Source organism: Talpa europaea (genome assembly GCF_964194135.1).
Source record: "Talpa europaea genome assembly, chromosome: 11".
Taxonomy (NCBI): Eukaryota; Metazoa; Chordata; class Mammalia; order Eulipotyphla; family Talpidae; genus Talpa; species Talpa europaea.
The window spans coordinates 26,685,655-26,710,111 of record NC_140078.1 but is presented as its reverse complement, the minus strand read 5'-3'; the positions used below and the strand labels follow the sequence as shown (position 1 = coordinate 26,710,111).

General features: G+C 39.1%; 1 protein-coding gene across 4 annotated transcripts in view; it reads right to left on the bottom strand.

The window, feature by feature from the left end:
- PLCB4 (phospholipase C beta 4) overlaps positions 1-24,457 on the bottom strand; it is a gene marked incomplete at both ends in the record, with an annotated part of 144,892 nt that overhangs the window by 40,731 nt on the left and 79,704 nt on the right. For 2 of the 4 annotated variants that reach the window (XM_084248062.1, XM_084248064.1), the window contains 9 exons: positions 5,149-5,200; positions 7,207-7,331; positions 7,655-7,739; positions 8,452-8,593; positions 11,464-11,606; positions 17,006-17,101; positions 18,962-19,052; positions 22,092-22,176; positions 22,757-22,836. In XM_084248062.1, the coding sequence (XP_084104188.1) occupies positions 5,149-5,200; positions 7,207-7,331; positions 7,655-7,739; positions 8,452-8,593; positions 11,464-11,606; positions 17,006-17,101; positions 18,962-19,052; positions 22,092-22,176; positions 22,757-22,836 (899 nt within the window). The remainder of the gene's footprint in view (positions 1-5,148; positions 5,201-7,206; positions 7,332-7,654; positions 7,740-8,451; positions 8,594-11,463; positions 11,607-17,005; positions 17,102-18,961; positions 19,053-22,091; positions 22,177-22,756; positions 22,837-24,457) is intronic. The other 2 variants (XM_084248063.1, XM_084248065.1) reach the window with 1 other exon arrangement.

The following is a 24,457-nucleotide window of genomic DNA, read 5'->3' as shown; positions in this document are numbered from 1 at the left end:
CTGAATATAAAAATAGTTGTGGCTTATATGGTGACTGGGTCACGAGTACCACTGACATGACTGTGGATTGTTGTCTACATTCATAATCAAAGGATTAGTGAAACTTCAGTGAGAGACAAGTAAAAATAAACATGATTTTTTCCTCTGTCTAGCCAGAGTCATTAATGCAAGAAAATGAAATCAAATGTATCCACATTGGAAAAAAGTAAATCAATTTCTATTTACAGATCACATGATCTTGCATATTGGAAATCCAAAGGAATATACTGAAAAAACTGTAAGAACTAATGAGTTCAGCAAGGTTGCAGGAAATGTTAGTTTTATTTCTACACACTAGCAATGAACAATACGAAAGTAAAATTAAGAAAAAATTACATATACATTAGCACCAAAAAGAATAAAACACTTTGGAATAAATTTAATCAAATAAATGCATATACTTTGAAACTGTAAGGTTTTGTGAAAGAAATTAATGAAAAGCTAAATAAATGTAAAGACAGTTTGTGTTCCTGGATCAGAGGACGCCTACTGTTAAGACAGCATCATTCCCCTCAAACGATATAGAAATTCAATGCAATCCTCATCGAAATTCCAACTGCTTCCTTTTTAGAAATTAACAAGTGGATTCTAAAATTCATATGGAAACTCACGAACCAAGAATAGCCAAAAACAAGCTTTAAAAGAAGAGCAAAATTGGCAGTGTAATATTTCTCAATTTTAAAACTTTCTACCAAGAACAATAATCAGGACACTGTGGTACTGGCAGAAGGTTAGATATAAAAATGCATGAGCTAGAACTAAGAGTGCAGAAATAAATACATGTATCCACAATCAACTTGTTTTTGACAAGGATGCCGAATCATTCCCATTCTTTTGATTAATAAAGAACCTCTAAGGGACAATGCTGATACTTAAAGCTAAGAATATAAGAGTTTAGGGAAGATTTCAAATATTAGGGATGACTTTTTTGAACATTCACGCAACTCTAAGAGAATGTAACCCAAGATATTAATATAAAAACTCTCTAACCCTATAGAAGAGATTGTTCCTTGTATTCACAGATTAAGATCTGGACCTTTTTGTGGCTACTGTTAGTCACTCCAAAATATGATGCTACAGCAAAAGCTTACAGACTCAGGATGGAAAGTAGATGAGTAGCAATAATAATAATGCACAGGGGCCTCCCTGGTAGCGCAAGGGGTTAAGACGCAACCTATGAAACTGTCTGTAGCCACTGCAGCATGAGTTCGATTCCCGGCCAGGGAGCTAACCCACATGGTGAAGCAGACCTCTCTTGTCTTGCCTGCTGCTTCCCTCAGTAGTGTATTTCAGTCAATCTGCCTGTTCTGTTCCCCGCTCTCTCTCTAGTGAATCCTCTCACCCCCCCTGCACCTCTGATCTGTACTCCAGTTCTTGTATGCATAAATAAATATCTTTTAAAATTTTATTTCATTTTATTTTAAGATTTATTTATTTTTTATACAAGCACCGGGTACAGCCAGAAGCACGGGAGGGTGAGAGAATTCACCAGAGTCAGAGCGGGGAGCAGAACAGGCAGAGGGACCGAAGCACACTGCTGAGGGGAGCAGCGGGCGTGGCAGGAGAGGTCTGCGCGCCATGTGGGACCCTCACCCGGTGGCCGGGGATTGAACTGGCGCTGCAGAGGCTGTGAGCAGTTTTGCAACCCAGTGCTCAACCACTGCGCCACCGGGGAGGCCCTAAATATCTTTTTTAAAAAAAAAAAATAGTAATGCACGCCTCCAAGGGGGCACTATTAGCTTTGTCTGGGATGGGATGGGGACAAGATAAGGGGTCACGTGGGGCCTCTGGCTTTCACAGCAAGGGCTGCATTTGGATTCCATTTGGATGTGAATGGAGGTTGCCCTCTGAGAAAGCTGCGATTCTGAGGTTCACATGGGTCATTGCAGTCATCTTTCCAGTCTCCAAACAGACACTTCCCGAGGAGCTTTTGCATTCCCCATGCCCCTCAGCCATTTCTTCAGAATCAGGGGCTCCTTCCCACCAAAACCCAGAGAAATTGACATTGTTGATGTCTCAGTGCCAAAAACATTCTTTCACCATTCCCTGCTTTCAGATCTGCTTAGAAGAAAACTAACCCGTGGAAGAGTGAATTGATTCAAAATAAGAAAAGGTAGAGGCAAAGGCCAGTTCTCCAAAGCAGGCAGCCACCAGTGTAATGTGCTCATTTTACATACTGAAAACACACGAAAGCCCATAAAAGTCTGCCTGCAGATGAAGCAGAGGCTGGGACTCACAAGCCTGGATGCTGTGCAGGTAGGGGACTTGGGCACTGATGCAGAAGCTGAAGCTGGAGCCAGAGATGGCTTTATGGACCTGGAACCTATAGGGTTGTACAGGCTGCTTAACTTAGAAAGGCTCTGTGCTTGTTTAACTGTTCTGTAGCCACTGTCTTTCTGTCTTTCAATTCTTAAAAATTTGTGAAGAAGCCCTTCAATTTCATTTTGCATCGTGTTCACTGAACTATGTGGTTGATCCTGCCTGGTGTTTTGGGGTACAGAAATGAACTGATCCCTAGTATCCAGGTATGTGTGGTAGGCATGGTAAAGTCCAAAGTCAGTGGCAAGTGGAGGGATCCAAGGATTCTCTGCAGACTTTGTAGGAGGCAAGGGAGGGAGAGAAGTAGGATCTTAAGCCAGATGGGTAGACAAGAGCTATAAGATTCAGAGGGTGGAGTCATAAGGAAGGGCGTCCTATTTTACCACCCCTAAAATGCCAGCGATTGTTCAACACGCCATTATTTTAATTACAAGCAAGAAATAAAAAATCGTTGCTGATTAGAACTGTAAGATGCTATGGATTTTAAGACAATTCTAATTTGAGAATGTTATGTAAAATGTATGCCTCTTTGAATCACAAAATATGCTGTTTAATACCAACTATACAATCTTGTACAAAAGCCTGAAAATATTGGAGAAAGTAACTTGCTCTATTTTGTTTCATTAGGAATTACAGACTTGCCTTCTATTTTCCTATCTTTAAGATTTTCCCATCTTTTATAACAAATCTTAAAAACAGATTTGTTATAAAATACTTTTCATCTCCCTGGTAGAAATTACACTTACTGGGCCTAATGTCATGGCCAACCAAAACCCCGGCCCACAGAGTAGACAGGGACTCTGGGTGGGTTTATTAGAAACTTACTGTTGCTAGATTCAGGAGATTCTGTGTGTTTTCTACAATGATGTTCTATTAAAAAAAAAAATAACTATTGTTTGCCACTGTAGGACTAGAAGGCACAGAACACTTTACAGAAATGCAGCCTTCGTCAGCTACAACTCCTCCATCACCAAGAGGCATAGAGTCACGAGAAAGACCTCTCCTCCTTCTAGGCTGGGTGTGGGGAGGTTGAGGGATGCAGGTCTCTGTATCTCCTGCTCCACTGAACCATCACAATTATGTAATCTCTCTGGTGAGACTTAGATTTAGAGTCACATTGCCTCCAATACAGTAGTGCCCTTACTTATGATGACATTTTTACCACAAACAATGATGCAGAAAATGAGACACTGAACATGTAATATGACCAAATGGAAATTCTTGAAAGGAAATGTAGTGAAGACATCCAACTCCTGTGGGGACCACTTTTATCTGCAAACTGTTCCCTCCCTGTGTCAGTACTAGCTGTGAGAGGGCTGAGGTCAGGATGGGGAGGTCTTTTAGCATCACTGGATTCTAAAGAGGGAGCACAGCCAGGTCTGCTATGTTTGCTATGAAGCACGTGGCCACCCTGTGTGCCATAAAAGCTCGATTTCAACAGAGGGCTCATTTATTCTTGCTTGGGTCTCTGGGTGTGGTCAATCGTAAGGACTTAAGCTTTTTCTCAAACCTCACTTTTGCACAGCAATTTGCAGTTCAAGAAATACTTGCATATACACTCACGTTCATTCGGAGCCAGTTGTCACGACAAGCCCCATGTGGCTGGTGTTGTCCTCGTTTTATCAAGCAGAAAATTGAGGTTCAGAGTCTAACACACCTGCCCAGGGCAACACAGCTGGTACACAGAGGGGCTGGGATCCAAACCTGGGGCTGCAGACTGGAGCCCAGGGCTTTTATCCAGAACCACAGTTGTACCCCTGGGGCCTCACTGCCTCAGCCACCACAGAGGGTCCACCCACCAATTCACATGCACAATCGCCTGGCTATGAACACTTGGCATGAAATAACAAACAGCTTTAAAAAAACTTCTGAACTATATACTTGATATTCTTGACTTCCCCTCACATCTCTACCCCCAATTACATAATTTCTATGTCATTTAAAATGCACAGCAGAGGGAAATGTAATGTTTATTCCAGGTATGTGTGTAGAAGGTGATTGGAGCCATATTCTTGGTAGCTACAATGGCCAAGAATCAGCTGGAAGGCAGGAAGAGGATGAGGCAGTACCTACTGCTTTGGGGCAGTAATTTGGGGTCGTTTACCTCTGATACTATGTGGGGATAGATACATGAAGAAAAAACCAGCAACACAGTTTTTCCATCTCTATAGAATTTTAACTTCATTTAACCTTTTGGAATTTGGTGGAATTAACATTTCCTATTTTACTACTTGGTTCAGATTTTAAACAGTGTTAAAAGTAAAGTAGGACAACTTTCATAGCATTATTTTTTGATAACTGCTATTCATAAAACAAGCAAAAATAACTGAGAGGACAAAGCTTTCTTCCTAGCAGTAGTAAATTCAACCTGACACCTATATCTTCATTATATATTAATTCACTTCATTCCTATAGTTGTCCTAGGTAAAATATGCATATTTAATGCTTATATTTCTGGTTAATGTCCAAATGAGGAGAATGCATTATTTTTTGGTAGCTACTGAAACTTCCACTATTGAATTTAAAGTGAGAAATAAACTCTAGAGAGTGCAGGATAAATTGCTCTACTTGAGTTTAGAATTATTTAAAAAAATCTGCTCTGTATGGTTGAGGTAGATGGAGAATGTATATTTGCAAATATAATCTATCTAGGGATTTCATTTGTTTCCATCCCATCCCTCAAATCCAGCTTAAATTCAGCAGGCCCTAATTAAAAATGACACCATTTCATTATAGCTGTAGTATGGAGTTCTGGAACACACTGACAACAGTTTAAATCACATTACTCACCCGCACGATCCATTATACTCAAATTTCCCCTGATTCAATTGCATCGCTAAATCTGTCAAGAGACAAAAATAATTTAGTATCTTGTTCCTTGGATGAAGCTCATCCTGATGAAGTAATTTTATACAATGGAAATCAGATACTGATCCTGAGCTAAAAGGCCTTTCTGAAAACTACCAGGTGCCTCTGGGTCTGTTTAAGACGCTATCTTGCATGTTAAAGTGACCTTGTATTTAATTTCTACATATATTTTCATAAGGAGCATGCCAGAATTTTTTTGAACATTGAATTCAATATGTGAGTTATACAATTCTTCAGTTTGTGTTGCAAGGACAGGTATCAACCCTGATTTTTGGAAAGAATGCACTTTGGGCTCTGGAGGAAGAATATGTTGGGAGATACCCAGTAGGGTCAAGAAAATATGACACACAATGAAAAAAAAAAAACTATATAGGTAAGTGGCCTCAAAAATGTGGTGTTTTGCCTCTACTTTTAGAGTTAGGAGGAATCCTAGTGGGATTTACACTGGCAGAGAATGGCTTATGAATATCCTCTTGCAGGCAGACAAAACTTCCTTCTCATTAGCTAAAAACAAAAATAAAAAAGAGTAAACTGATGGATTATAGAATCTTCCTCAAATTTTCTGGTTAAACCTAATATTACAGAATAAAACATGTTGATTAGTAAATTAACTGCTTTAGGATCATTTAAACTATATAAGGGACTTTCTGACAACTGAGAACATAACTTGACTTCCTTTTAAGTAAGCAGAATCATAGTGCTGTTTTATTTTATCTCTGCTAGAAATGATCTGGGATTTTGCTGGCATTAGGTGATAGCTTAGTATGGTAAGGACTTATGGGGATATTGTATAGAGATTTGACTCCAGCTTTGGATCACTGAAGATGCTCCAACTAGATGGAGAGGCTGGCAGGGATACAGTCAGCTCATTTTCATGCCAAGAGGATAAAAATCAAAGGGACTTTCTCAATCAGTCCCGGTAACAGAAAGATGGACAAAATTCTCAATAATGGTAGATGCACTAGAAAAGGAAACTGCCCTCAACCTTATACAGCAAAGACCTGAATGAGAGAAGGATTTTAGTTTTGTTTGGTTTTACCCATCTTAAGGAGCACATTGGGGAATTAACCATTGAAAGTGAACAGATTTTGTGGCCTTTATAAAAATGTCCTAGTCTCCTCCCAATGGGGAAGATCATTATATGTTAGAAATCTGTCTTTCAGTACATTTTGGTGGATCAAGTTATAGATTAGTATCTTTTAATATTATACAAGTCCTTAAACACCACATTAGCAAACTCCATTCCATAACGCAGTACCCATTGTATTGTTGATACCTGCTGAGTATCTTTGGGAAGGATACTTTTCAAAGGAGAAAAGAATACTAGTTACACTATGCAAAGATATTCAAATTCTTCTTACTTAGTTCTGTCTCTGGAAATGAGATAAGTTTGATGCAAGAGTAAGAAAAATTTGGGGCCTCCTTGGTGGCGCAGGTTAAAGTCTTAGCACTATCAAGTTATCGCCAGCCACTGTGGCAAGAATTTGATCCCTGGCAAGAGTTCCATTCCATGCTAGGGAACTAACCCATTGTGCAGCAGACCTGTCTAGCCCACTGTTCCCATCAGCAGTGTATTTCACTAAATCTACCTGTTCTACTCCCCACTCTGTCTCTGGTGAATCCTCTCACCCCGTACACCTCTGGCCTACACCCCAGTTCTTGTATGCATAAATAAATAAAAACAAATCTTAAAAAAAGAAAAATCTTAAATATTTTAGAAAAGGGGCAAATGTTTAGCAGAGCAGTCATGGAGCACATGAAAGAAAACAGAATTTAAACAAAAATATTATGTTTTACCATTGTTTTATGGCTCTATTTTGGGTTTTAAATTGCGCACCATTATATAAATCCAACAACATATTGTTTTGCCATATGTCTGACTCCTTTAAAAAATGCCCACTGTCAACTGATGGCAACTTCTGGTATCATCCTGCCAAAGCTTCCTCATGGAATTTGAGATCACTGGCCATCACCTCCTACCTGGGGTTTGATAGTTCAGTGAAACCATCTGGCAGCCAGCGTTCCAGAAAATCTGAGGCATGTAATTACTGGAATCAACTCGGCCTCCCTTGGGGTAAATGCGACTCATTTGTCGTTTGTTGTAACTGTGTAACATATTAAGGAAAATGGGAAAAAGAGCATCCTGGCAATAATAAACAACAGAGGTCTAGTTCAACAGTGACAAACATATAGACAACAAAGAGCAAATATCACATTTATAAATGATGCTGAAGAGAAAAATCACAGCTCATTGTATGTGTTTTAAATATAATTCCCATTTGCGCAGATTTTCACAGCTGTTGTGGCTTTTCACACATATTATTAACTCTATAATCACAATCATATATTAACTACTTATCTATCTCAGAGTCTTCTGTCTAGCCAAAAGTGCAGCAACCACTCCTTTCCATTAAACACATAAGGATACTTCACAAATTCAATCGCATGTGTCTTTAAGTAGCCAAGACCCACCGATTCATTAAAAGAAGACATGTTATAATGAATGTTTCGGTCTGTAAAGAAAAACAAAATTGCACTCAGAAACCCTGCCATCAAACCTTCAAAGAAAGATAAGCAATAAATATAATTACATTCTGAATCATAAGGCTTTGGCAGCAGATGTTACATTATTATATCAGTAGCCTTTACTTCCATTAATGACCTACAGATGGAGACAGATGACTTGAAAAAAATGGAATGAATTATATTTGGAGTCATTAAATAAATGATGTGTACACCAACTGCCACATGCAGTCAGATCTGAAATATACAGAGATGAGGAGGATGATGACGATGATGATGGTGATGATGTTGGTGATGATGATGGTGGTGATGGTGATGATGCTGGTGATGATGATGCTGGTGATGGCTTTTCAAGGAAGCTCATGAATAATTATGAAAAATTCTAAAACACTTTCTCTGTTTATTTGGAGACCAGCTTTTGATTAAAAGAGGTCTTCATGAAGTGCATCTAACTCAAGAAACTACACTCCTGGATAATAAAGCAAGGTCTCTAATAAATCTGCAGTCTCTCAGAGCCACCCTGTGGATGGCGTTGGGAATGACAACACAAAGCTAAGCATGTGGTCTGTGAAACAAAAATGAAATAAGGTGGAAATAAGGTTCCAGTACCCAGAAAAAAAAAAAAAAAAGTCAGACTACAGCTCATCAGCATAATAAAAGAAAAGCGAACAAAAGATAATAGCATATAACACCTGATGTTACCTTCAGCCACATGGAAACCTTGAAACTTCACAGGCTGTGCATAGTTGATCATTGTGGACAAATATGGATGGATATTAGTGGTAGCACCTACATATTTATAAGATGCCATCCATGCCTGCTCATCTTCTACAGTAACCAGCCCCTGCAAGCGAAATGAAGGGAAAATGCATGTCAGTGACTTTAGTTGGTTTCACAGATAAGTGCCATTGACTTCCTTATTAAGGATGAGCTGCATTCATAAATGGAAAGGTAAAAGCATTTTTCTTCCTCAGTTATATTAAAGGATAACTGTAAAGGTTAATGCCTACCATAGCTCCAAATAGTGCAAAAGGAGCTAATAAAATGTAAACTTACTTATAACTTTGGGGAATATTTTAGATTTTCAAGCACTGTAAAGTATTTAAGAAACTATGACTGAGATTCCCAGCAAGGCTATGAAATATGTCATAGACAGTAATATTCATATTTTCACAAACGAAGGTGCAAAAAAAGAGCCTCTCTTCAACTTTAGCATACATCAGAATCACAAAGGGGAGGACTTGCTAAACACCTTTAGAGTTTCTAATGAAGTAAGATTGCAATGATGAGAATCAAGAATTTGCATTTCTAACTAGTGCCCAGATGCTAATGATGTGCCTGGTCTGGGACTATACTTTAACACTTCTCTAGAATTTAAGCCGCATACAGTGTGTGTGTGTGTGTGTGTGTGTGTGTTTGTATGCGTGCGTGCATGAAATATATATATATATTTTTTTTAAGAAAAGCTTATTAAATAATCCCTACATAAGACACATTGAAATTGCATTATTTCACCTACAGGAGAAAAGATAAATTAGTTCATGTCTTGGTAAATCAGAACACAATCAACAAAATCAACAACAAAAATAATACCTTCAAGGGTGATCAACCTTTTGTTCAGAACTTTGAAAAGCTAAGTTTTTTGCACAGATGAAACTGCTTAGCCACATAAATCAAGTCATTCATTTAAAAAAATGGTCAGTCTGTCTTGGCTGGTGATTTTACAATATAATATGAATGAGATGATCCAAACAATGTAACTTGGAGTTTTTTAAAATTCATATTTCATATGTTCTTACCTGCCACATAAGGGCAGAGGTCATACGTCAGCAATTCAATACACACATCTGGGTCTGGGTGTTGATAAAGGCTGCACGTGATAAGGCAGCCATATAGGCACCTGAATCCCAACAGACATCCAACAGTCTCAAAGTAGTTACAACCCAGTATCAGCTCTTTACATATCCTAAACCCATTCAGTCAGTCTTCTTAGTGGACCAATGAAATAGGTGTTATTATCCTCACTTTGTAGATGAGGAAACTAAGGCACAGAGAAGTTAAGTAACTTACCTAGGGTTACAAAGTTAGGAAATGAACCTAAAATTTCAGAAGTCAATACTATATACAAATACCAGGTGGTCCCAATCTGACCTGAGTATCTCACAGGTTCAAACAGGCTATTCCATGGAAATTGTTGAATTTTTTTTCATCTAGTCTTCCCCACTGCCTAGCCCATTCTTGAAATACGGGCCCTATGGAATCATTTCTTTTCCTTACTTCCCCACATTTCATCCATCATTTAAGTTGAATCACTTTTGTTCCTCAATATCTTTTTTTTTTTTACATTATAAAAGGACAGGATTATTAGGAAAAGGAAACAGAAAAACAGAGGGGCCTACATAGACACAGGTGGGCAGAGAGCTGCTCATCGTCAGTGTATCTTAAATCCACTCCATCCTGTCTCTATTGTCCAATGTACTCCGCGGTGTGGCATGGTGCAGCAGTCTATCTTAGCTCTTTTCCCTGTATCTACTCTTGCTTCCTTCTAAACTAATCTCCGTGTGGTAACCATAGTGATTTTTAAAAACCCAGACTACACTGCTCCCTTCCTAGAATGTTTCAATTTACTTAAATTAACATTTGGATTTCATGTAATGACCTTGAAAACTCTGCATTCTGTAGTTCCCACCTTCCTGTCCAATCTCACCTTGTTTCACCACTCCTCATTCAGTGCCCTCTTCATACTCTCTTCATAGTTATTGCCGTGGTTCCCTCTGCAGGGAGTTATTCCTCCATTTCTGTGAATGGTCAGCTCCTCTTGACCCTTGGGGTTCTCATTTACTTTTTCCCTCCACCACACCATTCTCTCTTTTAGTTTTTCCTTTTTACTTTCATAAAAGCACTTATCACAAACTGTAATTATGTAATTGTTTGTTTATTGTCAGTCTCCTACTCACCCACTACTCCCATTGGAATACAGGCTTCATGAGAGCAGGAAGCATGGGTGTTTTGATCCTTCTGGGTTATTATGACCTAGATTGTGCCTGCCATATAGTATGTATACACAATCACTATTTTTATTGACCAAATGGTTGGATGGATAGAAAAATTTTTATGCTTACTTTATTTTATTTTTTTAAAGATTTATTTATTTATACAAGAACTGGGGTACAGGCCAGATGCGCAGGAGGGTGAGAGGATTCACCAGAGACAGAGTGGGGAACAGAACAGGCAGACTGACGAAATACACACCGCTGAGTGGAGCAGCGGGCAAGACAGGAAAGGTCTGCCACGCGATGTGGGACCCTCGCCGGCCAGCTGGGATGGAACCGGTGCTGCAGAGGCTGAGGACAGCTTCACAGCTGCGTTCAACTGCCTGCTTACATAGAGGCCCTATGTTTACTTTATATAAGGAGGAAGAATATCTAACTAAAAGGATTGAATTTCTAATAGTTTTCAACAGGCTAAGCTTTGCTACTGATGCTGCTGGTGTCCCTCCACTCAATTATAGCAGCGCACTAAATGATAGAATTTCAAGGACACTGGGAAAGTGCCATGTGTGGGCATGATGAATGACTCATTTAAAAGTCCTTTCTGACATGATATTGTGCATGTCTCAGATATGGATACTGGTCACCCAACTTAGAAGGGAAAATACAGGCTATTTTATTCTCTTGCAGCATCACATTTCTAAAATTTCATAACAGCTGCTACCTCTTGAGGGTCATGAAAGGAAAGGGACACTGAGACTCTGACCTTTTTGACACTATTTGCCACAGCTTCCTTGTGACCCAAGTCATCAGCGGAAAGTTCATTTCCAAATTTGTATTCAGGGTGAGCTTCTTCCTCTTGGTCAGCTGATGAAGACAAAAAGAAAATCCATGAAACCAACTTATACCAAATAGTCAGACCTTTATAATCTTGGTTGGATATAACACACATATTTTTCGAGAAGAAAGCTAAAAGAAAACAGAAACACAGGTGCAATTTTTTTTTTTTTTTTTACAAATTACATTAACCTCTTAACTACTCAAGATCAAGGATCACATCATGCACTTGCTTATTTCCTCTGCATCCAGCATGGTCTTTGACATGCTTGGTACTTAATACAATTTTCTCAAGTGAATGATTATTTGGATCCTAGCACAGTAACCCTAAAATGGAAAGTCTCAAATATTTTAGGAATATGAGTCACACGGTATTTTGATCTGCCATGAGACCTAAAGAAAATAAGAAGATAAAATAAAAGGAAAATAAATTTGATACTTTTGAAAAAGAGACTAAAATGTCTACTTGAATTTTGTGGGCATAACGGCTTATGGCCTAGAGAGCTGTGATATAAAAATGAAAGAGCTTGGGTGAATGGCACAGCTTCTGTGAGCAATTTGTCAAACCTGGCTCAGGCAGACAAGATTCTGACATGACCCCTTGGGCTCAGGCTAGGAGGGGAACTGGAAGCGCATGCTCACTAAGGTGGGGCCCAGGAGCAGGGTCCAGGCTAGAGAAGGAGGCACAGAAGTCCTCTGTCCACTGGTCCAAGAAAGTGATGAGAACTGTTGGCGTATCCACCAAGGCTGTCGGTGAAAAAAGGAAGACCCGCTGAAAATGAGCACACAATGGTGCGAGATCTGGTTGCCCATGATTCCCATTTGGCAGGAACTCCCAGGTAAAGAATCTGCCTAAAAATTAGTGGAGATCACGACACACCCATAGCGAGCAGACAAGGCCAAAACAAATCCACATTCTCACAACACAAGGCAGGAAGACACTTAATGTTAAAAAAAAAAAAAAAAAAAAAGATGAAATGGTTTCAGAGTACATATTTAAATTACTCACAAAGGAGATGAATAGATCCATAATATTAGAAATATCTTAAAAAACATTTAAAATGTGCAAAGGAGAACACATGAACTGAAGTAAATGAAAAACTATTTCACTGATTCTAGGGTGCAATTTTTTCCACATTTTAATATTTCTTTTTTTTAAATTTTATTTTCATATTCCCTATACAATTGCAACCCCCTTATTTTGACCCCAATCCCTCCTTTCCCCGCCCTCCCCCCCCCATAGTGTGTCTCTGGTTCATAGTTGTTTGTTGATTTTGATTTTTTCTTTCTTATAGTTATTCTTTTTCCTGGTCCCTTATTTAGGTTTTCTAGATTCCTGCTATCAGTGAGACCATCCGGTATTTTTCTTTTTTTTTCTGGCTTATTTCGCTGAGCATGATCCCTTCCAGCGCCATCCATGTTGCTGCAAATTGCATGTGTTTATCTTTTTTGAATGCTGAGTAATATTCCATGGTATATATGTACCACATCTTCTTGATCCAATCATCTATTTTTGGGCATTTGGGCTGTTTCCAAAGCTTAGCTATTGTAAATAGTGCTGCTATAAACATAGGGGTGCAGGTGCTCTTTGGAATTAATGTTTCTGTGTCCTTTGGGTAAATACCTAGGAGTGGAATTGCTGGATCATATGGAAGCTCTATGTTTAGTAGGTCCAGAAATCTCCACACAGCTCTCCATAGTGGTTGGACCAGTTTGCACTCCCACCAGTAGTGCAGGAGAGTTCCTTTTTCTCCACATCCTCGCCAACATTTGTTGTTGCTAGTTTTTGTTTTTAACACATTTTAATATTTCTAATGTTGTAATGTGTCTTTCAATTAATGGCATTTTATAATTAATTAGAAGCATTTTTCTTTCTTAGTCATGATAAAATAGTGGTGTCATTCAACTGATGATACCTGGGATTTAAAATTTCTTGAGGGGTCGCTTTCTGTGAGATGCTAGTCCATTATGGGGAGAAGGTAAGGCAAGAGAAACAGACACCCTCATCTTTTGGAAATGATATGCTGATAAAGGGATGTTCTGGAAGCAGATGATTAAAAAAAAATAAGTCATTTAGGTTTTGGCCAGGAAAAAAAGGATGAGGCGCTGGAATGGGTCTTAAAATAATCTCATCCAACATCCTCAATTTGTAGATGAGAAGGTAGATTCAGAGATATGATTAATAGGTCTTTGCTTAGAGTCAGACATGCAACTAGATTTTTCTAGAACTTGAGCACAACAATCTTAACATGTCCCTGAGTTTTCATCACCTACAGTTTGTAACCAAAATTTTGAAACTTTCTGTTATCACTATTAAATTTCAATTTCTTGTATTTCTTGTCTATGCTCTCCAGGTAGATGTAAATTACTTGAAGTCAAGGGATGCATCCCATCCAGGTACAGACATATAATAAAAAAACTCTTTAAAGAGTTCTCTGGGTGAATGCCACCATCTATTGAGTGTACATATATGCACAGAGATAACTTCATCCATATATAATTTTGCTATTTCCCATTGCTTCTCTGAATCTAAATCTTGTCTAATGCCTGGGTACATGCTTTCTGATTGGGAGCCTTTTCTATTTCCTAGTCTTCAGGCCCCTCTTGAACTAAGCTTGGTCTCCTCTTGCCTGTTGTGTTGAAGTATTTAAATTAGAGACTCTAGTTATTTCCATGTAATAGGTTCATACGTGAGTCAGAAAAATTATAGCCAATTGTTTGACCAGAACTAAATCCAAGTATTACCGAGAAGACCTAAGAGTCACATATAGCTATTATCTGGTGTAGCAGAAAACTCTATGCCCTTAAAAGAGAGATTCAGGTGGATGATTCTGCGCTCTTAGCTACATTACCACTTGTGTGTTCTCCCACACGATTATTTCTTCTAAAATTTAATTAAAACCTTGAGTATATTTTGGAATAACAGAGAACTGCTAGAGGCAATATTTGTCTGTAGGCATAATTAACATACAAATAAAAGGTGGGAAGGTGCCCTTAAGGGTGATAAGTGAAATCATACCAGACTCATTTTAGATTTTAGAAAATATTTTGACAACCATTTAGCATATTTGTTTTCTCTTCATTTTCCTGTATAGTAGAAGAGCAGTAATTTAGGACTTAGGCTATTCTGGGACAGAACTTGAGTGCAACTGCTCACGAGGTGTGAGATCATGTGTGAAGTACACTACTTCGCTAAGCTTCGGTTTCCTCACCTGAAAATGAGTGTAATAATACCTATTTCACAGGCTTTACAAATATTAGATGAGTCAGTGGATGTGAACTGCTTGATCCACAGTTGACACAATAATGGTAGTTGTTACAATTTTTTTAAGTTAATTCATTCAATTACCGGCAGTTTATTTTAGTGGATAACAACATCTAAAAAAATCTTAGTTTTGATTTTCATTTATGAAATCCAAGCTAAATTGATTTTACATATTAATCTTCTCAAGTTTTTAGTATTTTATTTATCTTTTGAAACATGTCCCTTTAATATTTTATTCTTAAATCTTGTTTACATGATTTGCAAAACAAGTGAAATAACAGGCATTGAGGAGGACTGCATTTCCCAAAGGTAGCTGCAATAAAACTGCCTTCCCACAGGCTTTTCTCCAAAATGATTTTGCCACTCATCTATCCTCTTGAACTTGGGTGGGTCCTATGACTGTTCTGAGGAATAAAATATAGAGGAAGTGATGATGTGTCAATTTTAGGCATAGCTCCTAAGTAGTTTAGTAGCTTCTACTTTCTGCCCTCTTGGATCACCGACTCTTGGGGTGTTCCATCTAGGAACTTGGCCACTGTGCTGAGCAGCTCAGACCACACAGAGGTCACATGGGGTTGCTCTGGTGGGGAGGCTGAGCTAAGGTTCCAGCAGACAGTCAGCAGCAACTGCCAGCCACATGATGGAGCCAACCTGGACAACTGGTCTAATTAGACCCACAGATGACACTAGGCACAGATGTCATCTGCTGGCCAGTGCATGAGAAACTTAAGAAGAACCACCAACCTGAGCCAGGATGACCCACCAAACTGTGAGAGAGAACGTCTTCCAAGTACCTGATTTTTTGGGTGGTTTATTACACAATAATAGGCATTGATGAAATAATATCAGATGTCTTTGGCCTTACCAGCTATGTAAAACATGTGAAAGTCATTATGACTTTTCTCTGCGAGTGGGACTGAACCCACAATTTGGACATGCAACATAAATCATTGTTTATAAAGTATATCCATCCCACAGTCAGCAGTCTCTAGTAAGGGGTGGTGAATATGATTAGTTAAGTCCCTGAGCTTTTAGGTTTTTACCCATAATATCACATTTTCCTAAAACCTTCTCTTGTATTTCAGGTGTTTGTAAGTAATGAAGTTTATATGAGTATTTCTAAATTATTCAGCTAAAAGACTATGAATTCAAGGCACTGTCTATCCAATAGACACGTAAGTTCAAGTCATTTTGTGAATCAATTCTCACATAATAAGCAAATGATTTTCTAAAAACATCCCAAACATTTCAAATACTCATTTAAAAACAAATATTATGGCTGTGGCTATGTGAACAGAGGATAATGGAAGCTAACAATAGCCAGTATTCAAATATTTTAAATAAGATTGCCACTGCTAAACTTACTTACATAGGTAATTCTGATGTGCTTGTTATTTGAAATTTTCAAGGAGCTGGAACTTAAAATTTTAATACTGACTCCGAGTTTCCAGTTCACTTGTGATTGGTCTGTGCAAACCAATCACTTACCTGAGCATTCTACCTGTCTTCTATTCCTTGTAACTTGCCTTATTACTATCATCATTAACAGCACTAAAGTTCATCTTTATGGTCAGAGAAAGCGATTGCAAAATGTTCTTTTTATTCCAAACCCTGCCTTCAACAGCAAATGCTTCAAGAATTCTCTGGCTGTGAATTTCGGCTGAAGACTTGAATGTACAACAGGACAGGAGATGATACTGTTGCTAAAATCCAGTGCCTGGGTGAATTAGACATAATAGCAATTGGAAAAATAGCAGAAAGTACTAAAAGATTAAGGTTGGTGATAGACACACCTGTCTATGAAGAATCAAAATGTCAGACCCCCTTGGTGGCCTAGGGGTTAAATCTCAGCACTATCACCACTGTGGCCTGAGTTCGATCCCTGGCCAGGGACCTAACCCATATAATGGCACAGCAGACCTCTCCTGTCTTTCCCGCTGCTCCCCTCAGCAGTGTATCTCAGTAGATCTGCCTGTTGTGCTTCCCACTCTGTCTCTGGTGAATCCTTTCACCGCCCGCACCTCTGGTCTACACCCCAGTTCTTCTATGCAAAAGAAAAAAAAGTCACATTATATAAAAGCTTCTAGCTAGACAAATTTGCTTTTTTCTTCTTTTAAAAAGCAATTTTGTAATGCGCAAATAAAAAAAAAAAAAAACAACTCACCACTTTCTATTTCCTCCTCATTGTCATCCTCCAAGATGTTAGCTGGGGCTGCAGATTCTCCAGCTTCCATCATGCTTTTCAAAGCTTCAAGCTGCTCTGTAATGAAAAGCCAGCAAAGAAGTATATGGTGATAGACGTTAGATCACCTGTAAGCCTGGACTTTAAGATCAATACTGAAAAGGAAAGACAGGGGAAAGGAAATGTATTGTTTGGGTTCCTATGGGCTGTGTCCCTGAGGCTCTGCAGTGGCCAGTGCCTCCTCACTAGTCCACATTGTCAGGATTCTGAGGGAGTGTCATACACACAGGAGGAAAGGCTGCTGGAACACGGGTGAACTGGACAGAATTATGGTCACAGGTTTAAGAGGGGAAGCTCGGTCAGTGTAAAGGATTTAAAGCTTGATAACGAAAGTCCAAAGTTCAGAGAATAAGGCATAGGCCAAAATTTATAAATAATTATGATAAATTGACAGAAATGACAGAAAAGAGGCATGCCCATTGGAGACTGACAGAACTTCAGGCATCTGATAGAACTCAAGAATAGGCATTGATGAAATAATATCAGATATATAGTCATAAGTCATAAAGTATGAAATATAGTCATAAAGTACGAATATCGTCATAAAGTACGAAAAACTCTCCAAGGAAGGTAAGACAAATGAACTAGCATTAAGAGAGGGGAATTGTGCAGGGGCAACTCATAAATAACAATACACGAAGGAATAGTTAAGACATATAAAATATCACTTTTCTTCTATTAGTTGGGCACATATTAAAGGTTGCCAAATAGCCAGTGTTAAGAGAAATCTTGGGAACAGGCACTCTGATATATTAAGGTGAAAATATAAGTTGGTACAACTTTTCTGACAGTGTAGTAAGGCACATCGCAATACAGAATGCATATGCTTTGGCTAACAAATTCTAATTGTACCAACTGATTCTAAAGAGAAGGTTGCACAAATACACAAAGTGAACATTCAAGCATGTTTATTATTTTTGTTTTAATAGTAATGAAAACCCATTAACTTTGGGACTCATTAAATTATACTATTTTTCACACAATAAATTCTGTATAGTGTTTCATACGTAGAATTAAATTTAGCATGTAGAGTTCTATCCTCCTGGATGCAACTACACTTAATTTGCTGAATTTTAAATTTTTAAAAAAATCCATATACTTAACATGGTTCCCAGTTAGGTTAAAAAATGTGTGTATATGTGTAAACATATATATGTGTACATGTGTCTATAGTACATATGTATGTGCAAAATAGATAATTCAGTGATATTTTATTATTTTCTCTTATTGTTCTTTGCTTTACTTTTTCTTTTGTAATAAACTTTAATTAATAAAATAAAAAAATTAATTTAAAATATCTAGGGAAAAATATAATGCAACTATACCAATGCTTGATTCTACTGATGTATTATACTAAGAGTTTTGGTAAAATAAAATATTTTCAAAGAAAATGTTCTGTCCTGGGGAATACAGGGGTAGATGTCTATATGAAAGAATTTCCCTTTTGTTCTTTCTACACACACACACACACACACACACACACACACACACACACTCACTCACTCACTCATATTCATTTACCTAAGATCCCTAGAACTGTATGTTATCACATTGGCAAAATACTAGGGGGAACTTTTAAAGAAAACTTATGAGTGAAAATTGATAAAATACCAGTGACATGTATCTTGATAATGTCTAAAATGTTTTTTCCACTTCTGATTCGGATATATGAATACGTGAATATGCTTCCTCGCAGCAGGTAAGAGTTGATGTGGAAATGTAGAAATATGCTCTCAAAAGTATTTGCAACATCACCACCATCGCCCACTCCCCCTTGTCAAATTAGCAGTTTTAAAATGTATTTTATTCTAGATAGCTGAATTGTCCAAACACACAATGTATGTAATCTTTCATCACAGATGTGGGTTTTTGACATACTTTTTTCAACTTCGGGTTTCAGCCGTTTATTTTTGATGAGTATTTTTCTTTTGAGGTCATTGGGGGATGGCAAGGGTCTGCCTGGTTCGAGCTAGAGATAAAACAGAAAAGGCTGAATTAATGAAGGTTGTGCTTCTCCATTCTCATTCCAGGTCCGAACGAGGAAGGAGGCCTGAGTGTTATACAATCCAACGTCCAGTAGATGGCAGTCAGCACAGTTTCATATTTTCATTCCTCAAACCAAATGAGCTCTGGGCAACCAATTTTGCCTTAGATTAATGCCACAACTTGAAATCCAGTCTTGTGAGGCTGGTAGAGAGGATCCACCTAGGGGTGTTGTCAGGGTAGGTGCTTCTGCTCAACCTCAGACCCCAGACCTTGTCCACTTTCAGTATAAGTACAAGGAATCAGTATGACAGCAAGGTTAGAGTGGGATTTCCCAGGCAGAAATAGAGAGGCTTTCCTGATTCCCCTGCCAAGAGTTGGGCTGTACATTTAGTATCTTAACTCAGTCGGTTGATCCAACCTCAACATTTGGGACTGGTTTTGTGGGTTCAAAAGGTTAATAGGGGGCCTCCCTGGTGGCGCAAGAGGTTAAGCACAGCACTAGGAAGCAATTCTCAGGCCCTGCAGCACGAGTTCGATCCCCGGCCGGCTGGGAAGCAGCCTACATGGCGCAGTAGACCTCTCCTGTCTCGCTCGCTGCTCCCCTCAGCAGTGTACTTCGGTCAGTCTGCCTGTTCTGTTCCCCACTCTGTCTCTGGTGAATTCTCTCACCCCCACACCTCTGGCCTGTACCCCAGCTCTTGTATGCATAAATAAATATCTTTTAAAAAAAAGTTAATGGGGAATGGAGTGATGCTAATTACTGAAATTTGATCTCTACTGTGGCTGCATTTGCTTAGATTTACGCCTGCAAACAAGGTGTTCTTTTGTTTTATTACCTTTGCTCCACAGAACTGTTGCATCCATTCGGCCATTTCCTATTCCCCTCCCTACTCATCTCTATACCCTCCTACCTGTCTAATCACTAACCTATCCACCTTTCCACACACCCATTCATTTTAAAACTATTTTTATACCATGTATTACATGCAAGGAAGTATGCATTCCTATGGCTGACTTCCCTCAAAATAAGCTCCTCTGAAATTCTGCTTCCTCTGGGAAGCCTACTGTATGTAACTGCTCTGTTCCCCAGTGCCTGCTCCTGAATCTGGACATCAACAAATATTCCCCACATCACAGGTCTTCCTTTTTATTTATGCTTTTGTATTTATGGAGCTGTAGGCCCTTACCCTTTCTCCCCAAGCCTGAGAGGTCTTTAGTTCAGGGAGCAGATTTTACTTCCATACTACTTATGTGCCCTACAACACCTTTCATGTATGTGCAGACCACTGTACAAAGCAGGCAGTGGATTCTCCATGAAGCGAGCCCCTCAGCCCAACCTAAAAATGTAGAGGGGCTAGGTGAAATAAATAAATCAAATTTAAAATTAGAGATGTTTCTTAGTTTGGTTTTCCTGAGAATCCATCTCGGAGACAAGGATGAATGCACCAGTTTATCTGGGAGACAGCCCCATGAAACTCCAACTCGAGAAAACGGCCAGCCAGTCAAGGCCACGTGAGCAGACAAGTTATCGCTGTGCGTGATTCAAGTGCAACCCTGCTGGGAGCCCTGGGAACCAGTGCTGGGAGTTATCCCTCCTGGGATGTGAGGGAGCAGTGGGGAGGGGGCTGAATTCTCTGGAACTTCTGACTATCTTTTCCCATATAGGCAGAGCAGGCTCCAGTGTCCAGAGCTCACACTCAGGGAAAAGCTACACATGCTGGCGGTCGAAAGCCAGGCCAATGTGCTGGGAACCAGGAAGAAGACAGGATGCCTGCAGCAGTGGAGAATCAGGAGGTGAGAGAAAAGATGCAAATATCCTTATCTCCTATGTCTTTTTCAGTTCCCATACATGCACTCCCGAGAAAAACTGATTGTAAAACTACCTGATATATTCACAGGTAACACAAAGCACCTTCTTTCATGTCTGTCATTGTGAGGTTTGCTGCTACCTCCTGTGACCTCATTTGAGCTTATCAGGAGCTGTTCATCAAATAGCTGGGGTACAGGCCAGAGGCATGGGAGGGTGAGAGGATTCACCAAAGATAGAGCAGGGAGCAGAACAGGCAGAAGGACCGAAAGCACTCCTGAGGGGAGCAGCGGGGACAACAGGAGAGGTCCGCTGTGCCATGTGGGTCTCTCCCTGGCTGGCCGGGAATCGAACCAGCACTGCAGAGGCTGCGGATGCACCACAGCACTGCGCTCAACCCGCTGTGCCACCAGGGAGACCCCCATGGGGTGTTTTATATTTTAATTCCATTAGCTGTCTTACTATTCATGCTATCTTGTGAGAGTGGATCTCTATCAATCAGTTATGGATCCTTGTAAAAATGTTAATTATTCCTCTCTGGAATAATTTTATAAAAAACTATGTAATTAGAATTACTTCATAGACCCCATGTAGCCTATCCAAAGGTCCCAGTTTTAAAATTCCTGCTTTTTTGAAGGAATTAACAGTTCTAAAAATGAAGTTCAATAATGCATCTATTAAATACTGCCCAAGTATTTATTTTGGAGTTGGGAGTCTGAGCTTCAAGTTCCTGTAGCCTTCAATCGAGGGCATTTCCCTTAGCAACAGATTCTCATGGATGCTGATCCTGGGTGTACATCCAAATCACCTGGAGAACTTTGAAAAAACACCATGCTCAGACTTGACCTTGGAGTGATTAAATCAGAATCAGTGAATGGGCCCTTGGCAAAGGTATTGGTAACAGTTCACTCAGGAAGTCCTAAACATGTAACTGAAGTTAAGAATGACAGCTGAGTCTATACTCTTGGCTACTGGGAACTTTATGCATCTCAGAAACCATAACTACCCTCAATCTTCCAAATTAAATAGAAACATGTTTATTTTATGTGTCCCCCTACATATCCCTCCGAACATGATGAAATCTTTCTGTATCAACAAATTTAAATAAATGTGAAGAACTTTAGCATCAGTCTTCCAGAACTACTTGAACCTTTAGAAATGAATTTCAAAACAAGTCCATTCATGTTAGAAATATGGTTTGCTAAAAATACTTACTGGATGTGATTCAAGTGCTTGTTTCAACAGGAGATCCCCAAATAGATCTTCGCAATACTTGGACATCTTGTACTGTTGATATTTGCTGGAGAGAAAGAACTGGCATTTGTAAATTCAAACAACCATTAACTGTACAAGAATAAGAAACACCCATTCCTAGATGATTAAAAACTCCCACTTGGTGATTATAAATGCCCACTTAGAAATTCAAGTTTGTCCTCCTGATGTTAGTGTGAGATACACATAGCACAAACTTTAACCACAGTAGCTTAAAAAAAAAAAGTGGACTCTGTCCCTGGACTGAAAGCTGGTAAACAGTGACCTTCAAGTTCATGAAGGCTGATTTCACATAGATAATGCCAAATCCTCCGACTCCATGGAACTTTGAGCAAGGTGCCCTGTTCTGGCATTTTGTTTAGAGGAAGCATCTCTAAAATATATCAAGATCACTTGTTTTTGTTTTGTTGTGGAGGTAGGGGGAAATGGTTTGGTTTTTCAGAGGGGAAAAGAGCCTGCCCCCTTCCACTGATCACTTACTACCTCACTAAACCAAGTCACTTCACAAAACAGACTGTTCCTATTTGGTTATTTAAAAAGACACAGAGCAGGAGAGGGGCTGGGGAGAAATAATGCTTAGAGACTTGGGAGTAGAATGATCATTATACCTGCAGTGATTTTCAAAGGAGAGAATTACAGGATATTCAGATGTGACAAATGCAGTTTCCTTGATGGCTTGAATAACATCCTTTAAAGATAAAGAGTGTTAATAAGAGAGTAGAGCAAAAAAGCTAAGAAAAAAAATTAAGGCACTTGAAACCACTCAGAAACTATTAATTTGAACTTTACAGAAAGTCAGTTCAGACCTGGAACCATTTACCTTGATACCACTACAAATGAGTCCCCTGTGGTTAGACTCAGGTGCAGCTAATGGCTAATGACAATTTATCCCCCAAGAACAATCTTTTTTCTAAAATAACGGTGTTGCTAACTAATAAGACATTTACCTACATGGCATGTCAGTTCTGGGCTCAGTATCTGTCAGATGAGTCTAGAATTCACCTTTATCTATAAGGAGCAGAAGAGATTTTGGCACAGAGATTTTTATAACAAATCACTGTACTCCCTCCTGCTCAAGGGGAAACTTGCTGGCAATAACCTAAGCGCTGTGGGAAGGTTTTATTGACTTTCCCTGTGCCTGCGAATCAGTTTTGGGCTACATTTCATCAAATCAATGAAGATTCCAATGAACTGATGTGACATTTACAATGTTCCTTGTTTTGTATTAGCTTAATACTGGGTTGTCAGAAAAGTCATGATGTATTTTTTCTGTTTTTCAAGCAAAAATGCATCATGACTTTTCCACCTTCCCAATAGAAGGTGGGGGTGACTCTCGGAACCCTTACAAGATGGGGTTAACACAGGGAAGTACTCTGGAGGCGCCTCTCTGAACAGAGAACTTAGTAATTTGAGACAATTTTTGAAAGATCTGAGCATGTTCACGATCTCTCTGAAATTGGAGATACTGTAACAGCATGTTAGTCATGTTCCCCGCTTAACTTTGGGGAGTATGGCTTCAGCATGGTGTGAAATATGGGTATAGGGTCTAAGATATGCATTTTTAAGAACACCCTAATGACTTTTCAAAGGAAGGAAGGATTAAGAACCATTGCTCCAGATGTTGCAATATCATCCAAAGTCATAGTAAAGCAACAGGAACTGATGTACCTGATACAGTGGCCAACCATAGAATTTTTTTTTTTTTTTACTTGTCTTTGGCAGGATATCCTTGGGCCGTTTTGAGGAATGCTCTAAGAAACCAGCCTTCAAATTGCATGCCGAGATCACCAAAAGGTATTACTGTGAAGCCAATTTGTAAAACTGTAGATTTCCCTCAATGAGCTTCCTCAGGGTAAAAACTCTCTAGTGTCCCTTCTGAAAAAATTGTGTTTCACCAAACCAACAGCTCTTTGGAATTTTATGAACCCTCTGAATCATCATGTTTCCCTCCTTGAATTCCAGAAAGTTTGGAGCCTAATTTGTGGTATGGCTTGGCAGTTTATAGGACTCTTGACAGGCATTCATAAACTCTAGTCTCACTATCTAATCTTCTTACCCTTCTAAGCTCTATTTATAGCCTCTTTTACATTTTCTGTATTACATTTCTCTTTTTATGCCACTTGGAAGTCCTGCAGAATATTGTGAAGTTATAGAACAAATCAGTAGAAGAAAATGAAGGACTGTTTTTAAAGTAAATAGAACCAGGGAGATTTTGCTAAGGAGACCTCATTAGAAAGAACCATCACCACTTGAAAGCCAGAAAAAGAAGCATGAAGAGAGAATATTTTTCACTTTCTCCTCAAAACTGG